Source organism: Eulemur rufifrons, chromosome 8, assembly GCF_041146395.1.
Source record: "Eulemur rufifrons isolate Redbay chromosome 8, OSU_ERuf_1, whole genome shotgun sequence".
In the NCBI taxonomy this organism is placed as follows: Eukaryota; Metazoa; Chordata; class Mammalia; order Primates; family Lemuridae; genus Eulemur; species Eulemur rufifrons.
Window position 1 is genome coordinate 46,303,909 of NC_090990.1, and position 12,838 is coordinate 46,316,746.

Here is a 12,838-nt window from a genome sequence, read left to right on the forward strand (position 1 = left end):
TGTTCTTGCCTTTGGGATAATTGCTAGAGCACAGTATAGCTCTGCATCTGGAAGAGATGTGTCTGAGCATAAATCTGCTGGTAGTAGGTGACATGCAAAATATGGTACTGGTACTCAACTTTCATCCTGAGCTTGGGAAATGTCACTGAAATTTATGCTGATACCATTAGTCTGACAGACATGACTAGGCTATCTGTTCCCCACACTGAGACCTGGAGGTACAAGGGAATCTGAATGCCTGAATGTAAAAAGAACAGTCACAATAGCAGTTAGCATCATTTTTAGGCTTAGACTGTTTGCAAGAAGAAAAATGTTTAAGTGTCTTTAATAAGCTCAAATTTAAACCACTTCATGATAGGTTGATACCAATAAAATAGATAAATAGTACTTATTTTTTCCCCAGAAATAGGCATCTTGGTAGAGCGGTACACTGAAAGGCTCCTTGGATTCAAATCCTGACTTCTCTACTTACTATTTGTGTAGCCTCTCCCCTTCTTAGGGACTTCTCTCCCTAGTCATCCTCTCTCCTCAGAGTCATTGTGTTCTGCCTGTCTGCTGGGCCATTCCCATCAGCAGATAAGATGCTGGACTCTCCCATCTTCAGGAAGCTCTCCCTTGCTTCCCTCCATCTCCCCATAGCTCCTGCCTTATATTTCTGCTCTCCTCTGCAGGCTGATTTCATGAAGAAGTTGACTATACCCATTTTCTCTGCTTCTTCACTTCCCGTTGGTTTGATAAACCCTTCTGTCCTTTCTTCCATATGCCTCACTCTCCTAGATTATCAGAAACATCCATGTTGCCAAATCTAGTGGACCCTTTTCTATCCTCATTATACTTGATCTCTCAATAGCATTCAACTCAGTGGCAGCGTTCTCCTTGAAACACTTTTCTTAGTTCCTGTAAAATCACACTTTCCTATGAGTTAAATGCCTCAACTTAGTTGCCTGTTTTGAAGCTGACTTTAGACACTCAGAGGCCTTTCTTGCTTTCAAGACTACTGAATTCTAAATAACTATGAGCATTATGGCCTCTGGTTAAGTGAGCTATTATTGCATCAAAATATATAGTTTAGGCTTGGAAAATATCAATGAGTCTTAAGAAGAGAATTCTCATCCTTTCTGGTCATAAATAGAGATATAATATGGTTTACAGGAGGCTTTATAGACAAGCAACTTGTTGAATAGGCAAGAGGCCTTTTGTAAATACTAAATGTATATATACTCTTTTACAACTTAACATCTTGGGTCATTACCTTCTTCTAAATCTGTGATATTTATTTTGTGAAGGTTCTGTGTTAGTTAGAATCACTGATAAGAAATTCAGTGTGTTTAATAAAATCCTAACTGATCCCTACTAACACCAAGAAAAAGCTTCAGTACATAAGATAAATGATTCTTAGTATACTTCAGAGTGGCTTCTATATTTTGCATACTCTTTTGTATCTGATATAACCTTTCTTTGATTTTTTTTCCTTTGGATAACCACATTAGAAACTTCAACTATCAATGTACTTTATTGACTTAAATAGGACACTGTTTTTATAGTGTACTAGGGAAACTACATGAGGTAGTATGATGTTTTATAAAATGTACAAGCTTTAGAACCAGAGAAACCTGGGTCTGAAATACCACTGAATAGCTGTATGACCTTGGACAAATTGTTTAACATCTCTTGGTATCTAATTTCTGCAACATTAAGGTATGGGTAGGTAGGATAATAGTCCCTAACTATCTGAGATGAAAACATAGGGATTTGAGATATTTGCAAGTGCATGGCACGTAGTAGATACTCCATAATTTGTGGCTTTTATTATTTTGAGTCTAGTATTTAGAAATGGTCAATATGCAAAGATGTTATCTCTTTAGCTGCCTCCTGGCTCTCGAGGCCACTTGATGGGTGAAGTTTTCCCGTAGCCTTTAGGTTTGGTATAATAGTTGTCTTGGTAATAACAGTTATAAAGATGGGTCATTGGGAATTAGATGATGACAGTGGACGGGAGAATATCCCTGTCATGAGCAACCAAACTTACAGTATTTTGGGATCTTCTCCAACCTGCTTATGTATTTTATTTAAAAACTGAAGTGCAGAGGTTGCATATTTTCAGAGTTTTTCTCAAATAGTTCATGACTATAACATTATTGAAACTAAACTTTCTGTTCTTGTTCTTGACTTTGACACTTTGAAGAAAGGAACATATACCAGTTAAATCTTCTCTGACAACTTGAATTACATCTCCCAAACTCCTGCAACAGACTAGATAAGGTCCTATTATCCTTAGCAGCATTCTGATAGAATGAATTTTTAAATAAGTGCTCTAACAAAGTAAGCACTAACACTGACTTGTTACAGTTTTCCTTTTAAAAAATCCAGCATATTATTCCGTGGTCATTGGAATGATCATAGTTTATGGTGATACTTTCCTTCTCCCCAATTCCCATTAATATTTTAATATTGTAGCTCCTTTGAATCCTAAAAATACTCCCTTTAAGCAGTTTTCTCAAGCAAAGAATAGACCTGTACTTTCTAATCAGTCCTATAGTATGTCCTTTACCATTGTCACTATAGAATTCATGACAAAGTGTTTGGTAAATCTCATAATTTGGGGGTGGAGGAGAGGTGAAATTAATTAAGATTTTTCCCTGTTTCTTCTTTTTATTTTTTATAATACCAGGTTGCAATGAAAAATTACCTAAGATGAACCTTGATTTCTTATGAGACCCCGAGAATTAATTTTGAGTTTTCATATCATTTAATCTGATTTATTATTGATATTGCTTGAAAGAATCAGGGAGAAATAAAAATTTCAAAAGTGTTTATGCCCTTAGAAATAACAACTTCCTAGCCCCTTTTCTAAAAAGATGTCTTACCATTTTCTCTGGGTTAGTGTAGGCTAATGAAAAAAAAAAAAATCTCACAATCTAGGGTGGATTAGGTGAAAATAATGGAAACATCTGGAATTCTAGAGACTAATTAGCATGCACTTTAATATACACATTTGTTGCATTGGCAATAGTCATATTTGAATATGTTAGTTTTCTATTGCTGCATAACAAATTGTCATAAATTCTGCAACTTGAAACAACTCACATTTATTTATTATCTCACAGTTTCCCTGGGTCAGGAATCTGGGCACAGCTTAACTGGGCCCTCTGCTTGGGTCTCATAAGGCTGCAATTAAAATTTTGTCCAGGCTGCCTTCCTTTCTGGAGCTTGAGGTCCTCTTACAAATTCTCGTGATTGTTGACAGAATTCAGTTCCTTGTGGCTTTAGGTCTAAGGTCCCAAATTTCTGAAAGCTGACTGTCAGCCAGGAGCCCCATTCAGCTCCTAGAGGTGACTGTAGTTCCTTGCCATATGGCCCTCTCACAACGTGGCAGCCGACTTCTTCAAAGCCTGAAGGAGAATCTCTCTGACTTCTAGTTCCTCTTTTACAGGGCTCACCTGATTAGGTAAGGGCCACCGGGGATAATATTCCTTTCCTTAACTCAAAGTCACATGATTAGGAGCCTTATTATTAATATAGCTGCAAAAGTCCCTTTGCCTTTGCAGTATAACAAAACCTTATCACAATAGTGACAGCCATCATATTCACAAGTACCGACCACATGCAAGGTGAGGGTATGTACACCAGGGGCCACAAACCGTGGAACCATCTTAGAATTCTGACTACCACAAATATCAATGATGAATCTAAAGGAATCTTTGCGAATACTGTATTTGGCCTATATTTTCAAGGTTTTCTTGTTGGGCTTCACACTTACAAGTGCCTCCAGGGATCAGAGCCACTAAATGACTAGAATTCCATGTATGTTTGCCTTTGTCTACTGAACGCAATTGGGAATGACTCAGGTGGCTTAGAAAAATGGCACAATGGAGAAAAATTCAGAAAGTCTGGATGTTTAGAAAACCAATGACAAGCCAAAAATGTTTCTTGAAATCTATCTCCAGTTCCGTTTACCACCACTGGGTTTTTTATACCAATCAAAAGGATGAAGTGTCCCATTGAAACAAAACATGCTACATGTTTGCTTCTCCTGCTGTAAAATTCTTTATTTTTCTGTATTGAACTTTGAAGTAATATTTTGTTTGCTTCAGAAAAGGGGTAGCATTACTTTATCTTTTTTAAAAAAAAAATCTGATACTCCTTGAAAATACATTGAAATCAAAGTTTTGATTCATTAGGAGAAAGCCAGTCACTAATCTGTACAGTAATTGTGTAACAGTTGTGCATAGATAATTGCCAAAAGAGATTTTAATGAGGAGTTTATTTTTAAAGTCATGTACAGAACCAAGTTTGATTTCAAAAATAAAAGCCAAGATTAATGTTCTCTAACTTTTAACATAGAGCAGTTTACTAGCATTTTGAAATTTTGTCTGGTCAATTAAGTATACGAAGCAAATTAACCAAAACATACATTATGCATGTAGAGAAAATATTAAAGTATATAATAAGGAAATGTGCTCAATACGAGTCTTTAAAAATTGAAAACACAAAGTAATTTTGAGATTCATGATAGCCTTAGGGTTCATATTACTCGACTATGATAAATTTAGAAGATTATACATGGTTTGGCTTGTTCTTGCATGCTGACAGTATTTCTTTCCTCTTTAACCCTTTCAAAAAGGATTTAACTTTTACTGTTTTTTAAATTCATATACCAACTTGATCATTCTTGATACTTGTTATGGCCTAGATTTTACTTATAATTCCTCTTTTGAAAGGATAAACAGTGGATTTAAATCATGTCAATATTTCTGCAGTATTTAAAATGACATGGATTGGAAAGCATGAACTTTTCAAAGAAGTAATAACTTCTTCTTGAGTCCAAACATTTGCTATCTTTAATAACATTAGTTCAGATAACTGTATTTCCTCAGTGATTCCATTGTCCAAAAAAAAAAAAAAAATCTGCCATCTTCAAGTTTGGACATTTTTCATTTTCTATTCTATTTCTGTTTCATGACACATAGTCCAGGCATTTGACTGAATTTAAATCAGTAGACTGGTTGACAACCTAAAAACTGGTTTGCACAAGAGAGGTTTGGGTGACTTAGGAGATTTATTTACATTTTTGTAGCTTTATTTCTTTAATTTTTTTTATTTGAAATCTCTTCCCTAATGTAATTACATGATGATAACCACAGCTTAGGTTAGTTGCAGTGAACGTTCATCCAAAACCTCAATGCATCCCATGTTGGAACATTGATATGGTATGACTGGTTACTGATTCAACAAGCAAGCAAATACAACTAAAGTCACTCGACTTAGTGACTTTGTTTTTAATTCAGATCACAAATGGATATTGATCTAGAAAGGATCTGATTCACGTTTGTCAAATTAATAAGATATCATTGTATTCATACTGTATTCATGTCTGACTATGCAAATGTGCTTACCAATTTGCAATTTGTTTCTTTCTTTGGAGTCAAAACCCCAAGTTTTGTTATGTCCAAGCATCTGTTAGTAAAGCCACAGATAAAACTAAGAACTGTACAAGTAGTTTAAATACCTTTTCAGACCTTGGTATGTTCCAGAGCTTTTGATAGATGTCTTAAACATAGAGGGAGGCAAAGCAGACATGGTCTCTGTCCTCATAGGATCTGTAGTCACACTTGAAAAGTCATGTTGTAGAATCGCATTAAGGAAATCTGCAGTCAGAAATAACAAAGCTGTACTTAGATGTAGGCCAAACTAACTAAATTTCTGGACATATCTATACCATGGTACCTAGGAATTACTCAGTAACAGTTACATGCTAATATCATTATTATTTTTGTTACTTATTTTTCCAGTTCACCCAAATAATTCTCTAGTCATACGCAGAACACAACACAGGTAAACATGTATAAGTAAAATGGAATTTGTTTCTTCTGACATCATTGCAGACCGATTTTATGCTGCAAACTTAAAAGAGCCCAAAGTTGTCCTCTTGTGTGGAGATGAGGAGTCATTTCCTTTATTTTTATGTCTCAATTTTCATTGTTTTAATTGGCACCCTACCAAACTGATAGATGCCTCCAGTTGTGTATGTCAGCATGGTTGCTGAGAACATTACAAATCCAGTAATTACAAGGGATTGTTTTCCCATTATTTTCTTCCCAAAGCATTTCCTATGTTGGAAATGCTGTGAAAAACTTAGACTATATAGTAAAAATACTATTTTTAAAAACAAGCTTTTATTGCATTTTCTTAACATAAAAGTAATGTATGTTCATCGTAGAAAAGACAAATAAGCAAAAAGAAAGCAACGCAAATCACCCCAATCCAACACAGAGAGAAAACTACTGTTACAGTTTATTCGATTTCCTTCCAGTTCTTTCTCTGTGCATAGAAATACCTTTTTAAATGGTGTCACAGTAAACATCCCATTTGGTAATTGATTTTTTCAGTTAACATTATATTATGAATATCCTTCCATGTCATTACTCTTTTGCAGTATTGTTTGCATTGGTTGTGCCATGTGTATTTAACCAGTCACCAATTGTTGGGCATTTAAGATGTTTTTACTTTTATTTTTTCTTTTCTTCTATTTTAAATAATTCATTGAATAAACAACTGAATTGCCATTGCTGAGGGTGTTTTATGTTAAGGTAGCTAAATTATGTAAAATATGGAAGAAGTACTTTGGTGCTGAAGTAAGGTAACTGGCAAGATGAAGTGACTGCCTGTGAGGTCTCCATGTGTGCGTAGGTGGTCTTCTTTTTAAGGTCCCAGAGGTCACAGTCACACACAACACTGGAAAAGTTCAACCTGTGTTATTAGAGAAGATTCAATAACCCCAAATGGTCTGTGATTTAGTAGAATAAATTGAAATCAATTATAGACCAACTTATCAGGGGACCATACTGTCCTTTTTTTGTTCCTGTGACAAATGCAAAGCAATTCAAAACAAATTTTCTATTCACAGGTGGATTCCTTTTTTTTTTTTTTTTGTAATTCTTGAAGTATTATCTTTTAGGTTGCACAAGCCACTGTTCCATGCATTAAAGTATACTTATCAACTGATCCTTCTTGCCAGGAATGCCATCTCCAACCACACTGAAGAAGTCGGAGAAGTCTGGTTTCAGCAGCCCCTCCCCTTCGCAGACCTCCTCCCTGGGAACGGCATTCACACAGCATCACCGACCTGTCATCACAGGACCCAGAGGTGAGCTCCTCCGCAGGGACCCTGGGTTGTGCTTATATCACGGCCTTCAAACCAGAGTAGCAAAATGAGAGACAATGAGGACTCCCCCAGAATGCTCCTAAGGGCAGTGAGTGTTCCAATTTCTTATCCTTAATAAGGATAGGAACAGCCTTGGAATTTTAGAGACCAAAGAGGTGTGACATCAAATCTTTGGTCCTTTCCTAAAGCAAAAAGGCATTAAACCAAAACGTTTTTTGCCAGGGGGATTTTTCCAAAGAGTTGGGAAGTAACATGAATTAAATCAAATCTGTTCTACGAGTTATGTGAGAGGGTGTGTGTGCGTGTGTGTGTGTACACACATGTGCATGTGTTAGTTGAGTTTATTTCCATGTGGTCAGTTACCTGTTTTCAAGTAATAGGTTTTTTTCATTCTCTAATCCCTGCTAATTCTCTTTCATGAAACCTTATTTCAATATGTAGCATTTTGTGTTGAGGCTGTTTGCATCAGGGTGTTAACGAGCAGTCTTCATTCACTCCTTTTAAAGTGGTAGATAGTTTGTTTGGTTCTCATTGCAAAGTTTTCATTATTTTTATCTCATAGGCTTTTAAGTTTATTATTAAAATGTGCCCACAGAAATATGATTTGTATTTCACATTAAAGTCAAGCTTTAAACCTCAAGAGAATGTCAGCAAATCACTTAACTTGATCTTATTGCACGATGAAAATATTTATTATTTTGTTTATGAAACTCCCACAGTAGGCGTATGAATAATTGTAACCACGTTTGCTTTCTTCCATCAGATTTCCGTTTAGGTAGGTCTGTGATCTACCAGCTGGTATCATAAAACATCCTAGAAAGTTATGGTCTCTTGTCTGCTTTGACATACGCCTGGGGAAACTGATATTTCTTGCATCAATCTCAGTGTTAGTCCCACAAATCTGAATCCCTTTATAAATACTCTGTGTGCGTCTCAGGGAAATATGGCAGGTAAGAGGGCTGTCCAGTGCACACATGGAAGTCACACTGACGAAAATAAGCATTCTGACTATGATGTGAAGCAATTTCTATATCCACAATCATGAAAACTTACTTACTTCATCCTTAAACATCTTGTGATCATTGGTAGCAAGATCCCTTATTATTTCATCTTTGTGTGTGGTATAATCAGAGAGGCTTTCTCTCTATATAGATAGATAGATTGATTTTTTAATTCAAAAACCTGCATCTGAATTGGATTATAAGGTCCCAAAATAAGTCTTTTTAGATACAAATATGATATTGTATTTATAGTTAATGTTCATTGAGCATCTAAACTGTAGTGGGGAAGCAGAGATATGAAGCCCTTTTGGTCGGAATATTTATGGTCTCAGGGAGATAAGGCTTGTGTTGTCTCTCATCTTTTTATGGCCAGGTTAACATATTCTAAATGCTAAATGAATGTTCAAAGTAACAGTTTCTGCAGGAGCACAGAGAGGGAACTGTGGAGATTCGTTCATTCATTAGACAAGGATTTACCGAGTGCCTGTGTAGACACCGGGGCCAGTGGTTCCTGTCCTCACAGAGCGTACACCTAGTGCAGGAGAGAGACACACAAGGAAATAAGTAATTGGAAGATGATGTGGAATGTGCTATTACTTATCACTTTGTATTAAATAAAGAGAATTCAATGTGTACGTAATGTTGAAGTCCAATCTTAAAAGATGCTTATACGAATGGAGAGCATTCCAAACAAAGGAAGAGTCATGGTGTAGCGAGTTATTGTAATAAGAACTGGGAAGGACAGTATGCTAGCAATCAGGAGAGTTGGGTAAACTACCTCTTTGCCTGTGGGTTTTTAATGTCTTCATTAGAATGGGTACAATACTACTTTTGAATGAACCTTTCCTCTCAGTCTTATATTCTTCTACAGGAACTACAATAAAAAAATTTGTGAGGACTTATGAAGAGCATAAATCATATGTGTACATTATCATTTAGTCAATAAATAGTGAGAGTGCCTAATATGTACCTTGCCTTAAAACTCTAATTCTAGAAAGTATCGTAACAGCACTTACTCATGGGTACATGATTGGGAGCTGCTTCATGCTAGACAACTAAGCACATTTGCTAAAATGGTCCATGCTGGTTTGAACCAGAATGGACCTCCTTAGCCCACAGCACAATCAGTTTTGATCTCCTGTTCATAGTCATAAAACTGTATATGAGGAAAAGAGAAAGATGCCTAGTGTGAGAATTATGGAATACCAAAGATTCTTTGTTTTCACCAGAATTCAAGATGGTTCCCAGCATCCTCGGTTCTCCTTTCTGGAAAGTCTGCTCAGGTACCCATTCTTATTGCACCCCACCCCCGCTTGGTGGTCTGGTGAAGGGAATTGGAATAGTTGTGATGAAACTCTTCAGTTGCATCTTTGTGGTAAGAATCATAGAGTTGAGACAGGCTAACATAAGACTTTTTTTTTTTTTTTTTTTGCTAAGATATTTTTAAAAGGTTGGAATTCAGCCTCTCATTATTTAAGAAGTATTTGCTACAGGTACTGTATTCCCTTTCATTCTTCTCTGAACTAGCTGGAAAGCTAGTGCTTGGAATGATATCACATTTGAGACTAAGACTTGGTGTTTTAGGACAATGAGGCCAAAGTTGAGGAAGGACAGGGGAACGGGAAGTCAGTATGGCATAGATGTGACATGAGCACATTAAGGAGAATGCAACCTCTGATGCTTCTTTTATTGCATGGAGCTGTCACAACCCCAAATGGGAAATCATTAGAAAATCAAACTTTAAAAGGGCTTTGAAGAAATGTGTTTCCTTTATTAGGTCTTTAGGAGATGGGGGTGGGGCTCAGGGAAGGCCATTTACTGTTCTCTTGCTCAGAATCCCCTGGTGTGTTCACCTCTGGTTAGCACCAGGTTACAAGCCTTCTGCTGCCTTCCCTAACATTTCTCATGGGAAAGCCTCAACCACACAAGCACCAAGCACCAGTTAGTAAGCAATAACTCTTTAACACATCTCAGTGCTCAGGACAGAGGAGATATTTTAACAGAGTTATAGCAAAGCAAGGTAAACTCAGTAAAAAAAAAAAAAAAAAAGTGCCCTATTTTTGACTGTAAACATAAGCTATATTTGGAAATTCAGTGGCCAAATTTTACAAAGAAATCTTCTCTTGGAAGATTGCAAAGCAAAGGCAAAAAAGTAGGGCCTTAGAGTGAGGCAGCATAGCATAGCTGTTGTCTTTGTCTGGTTGGGGAACAAAATACCATGGACTGGGTGGCTTATAAACAGAAGAAACTTACTGTTCACAGTTCTAGAGGCTGGGAAGTCCAAGATCAAGGCTCTGGCAGATTCCATGTCTGGCGAGGGTCATAGAATGCTGTCTTCTTGCTATGTCCACACATGGCAGAAGGGGCCAGGGAGCTCTCTGGGATCTCTTTTATAAAGGCACTAATCCCATTCATGAGGGGTCTACCCTCATGACCTTGTAAAGGCCTCCCTACCTAATACCATCACATGGGGGTTAGGATTTCAACATAGGGACTTAGGGAGAATACAAACATTTAGTCTATAGTAGTGTAAAAACACAAAAGCTCAGGGAGTCACATGGACCAGTGTTTGAAATCATTGTCCTCCACTTGGTATGTTACTGTACCTCTCTGAACTGTAGGTTTCTCATCTCTAAATTGGAGATCATAATCTCTATATTGAAAGAATTGTAAGTATTACACAAGGAGCTAATGAAATCATGTATTTGTAGTCATTCATATAGTGCCTAGAAACGTAATCCATTTTCATCCAGGCTTTGAAAATCCCCTACTGTCCATACTGCCTTCGCCTATAAACACTTTTCCCATCCCCAAGACCAGCTCAAGTACCACTTTTTTTTTTTTTTTTTTTTGAGACAGAGTGTCACTTTGTTGCCCTGGCTAGAGTGAGTGCCGTGGCGTCAGCCTAGCTCACAGCAACCTCAAACTCCTAGGCTTAAGCGATCCTACTGCCTCAGCCTCCCGAGTAGCTGGGACTACAGGCATGCGCCACCATGCCCGGCTAATTTTTTCTATATATATTTTAGTTGTCCATATAATTTCTTTCTATTTTTAGTAGAGACGGGGTCTCGCTCTTGCTCAGGCTGGTCTCGAACTCCTGACCTTGAGCGATCCACCCGCCTCGGCCTCCCAGAGTGCTAGGATTACAGGCGTGAGCCACCGCGCCCGGCCTCAAGTACCACTTTTGACATGAAATTTCCCCTGCTCCACCCAGCTTGCCATCATCTCACACTCCTTAAACTCCTGCAGCCTTTCCTGTCTGCACATCGACTCCACCAACTGTGTCTGGCTTTGTTAGTTAATGTACATGTTTCATTGCCCTCCTAGAGTGAAACCTCCAAAAGGAACTTATATATGTAACATATATTTCGCTATCTTCATTGTGCCTCACACAGTGGGTTTTATGCTCAAATATTGGTTGAATGAATGAAAAGTAGTCAAGTTGCATATAAATGCACACAAAAGACATTCGTCCCCTCCCTGACCCTGGTAGGTTCTTACTGCTTGGGAAGAGCCAAGGGTGAGAAATGTTTGATAGCTTACACGGTACTGCTTTATAAGGAATGGCAGAGATAAGAAAGTGCGATGGCCTTTCATCCAAAGAAAACTTGTACAAGATTATCTAAATAAAGATTCGATATTAAAAGCTATGATTTTTCTTAGTTTGTGCTGTTCCAACCACTTCCCTGTTTACATTGTAATGATAGAGACATGTGGTTTCTGAAAATGAATCCCCTCTCTGGCACTGGCTCTCTTTGTGGCTTTGATAAATCACTTAACCTTGTGGCCTCAGTTTGGCCATCTGTACCATGGGGATAATATTTTGCCACCTGTTTCTCTATGTGGTTAAGAGTAGGTAAAGAGGTTAAACTATTTTGAAATATCCTGCAGGTGGGGGAAGATATTAAATTTCAGTAAAGGCATTTGTACATCATTATACATTATTACAGTTACTGTGCACTTTAAACTGAGAGATTGGGCTTTCAAAGACTTTTTTGTACCACTACTTAAAATTGTAACCATAATAAAGTATTTAATTATGACAATTTATCATATGCATGATAACTGGAGAAAAAAAAAAAAAAACTTTGTTCTCCCCTTTGCCTTTTCAGGAGTTGTAAGTTTGCCTGATAATCTAAAGCTGTGGTCTCCAACCGCTGGGCTGTGGACCGGTTCTGGTCCTTGGCCTGTTAGGAACCAGGCTGCACAGCAGGAGGCAAGCAGTGGGCGAGCAAAGCTTCATCTGTATTTACAGCTGCTCCCCATTGCTCACTCATCCCTGCTGCCAAAAAGGTTGGGGACCACTGATAAAGGGTCTAACTCTGTTTTGTTGTTTTGCTTTTGTTTTATTTTGTTTTGGTTTTGGACAGAGTTTTGCTCTGTCTTCTGGGCTAGAGTGCAGTGGCATGATCACAGCTCACTGCAATCTCAAACTCCCAGGAGCCTCCCGAGTAGCTGGGACTACAGGCATGTACCATCACACCTAGGAAATTGTTTTTTATAGAGACAGGGTCTCACTGTATTACCCAGGCTGGTTTCAAAGTCCTATTCAAACTCCTGGTCTTAAGTGATCCTTCTGCCTTGGCCTCCCAAAGGGTCAGGTTTGCAGGTGTGAGCCATAGCGCCTGGACTAAAGGGTCTAACTCTTTTTGAGAATTATTTGGAGTAATCA

General features: G+C 37.7%; 1 protein-coding gene across 3 annotated transcripts in view; it reads left to right on the plus strand.

The window, feature by feature from the left end:
- The window catches only part of NFIA (nuclear factor I A), a 544,742-nt gene that overhangs the window by 463,852 nt on the left and 68,052 nt on the right, over positions 1–12,838 (plus strand). For all 3 annotated transcript variants that reach the window (XM_069480076.1, XM_069480077.1, XM_069480078.1), the window contains exon 7: positions 7,019–7,147. In XM_069480076.1, the coding sequence (XP_069336177.1) occupies positions 7,019–7,147 (129 nt within the window). The remainder of the gene's footprint in view (positions 1–7,018; positions 7,148–12,838) is intronic.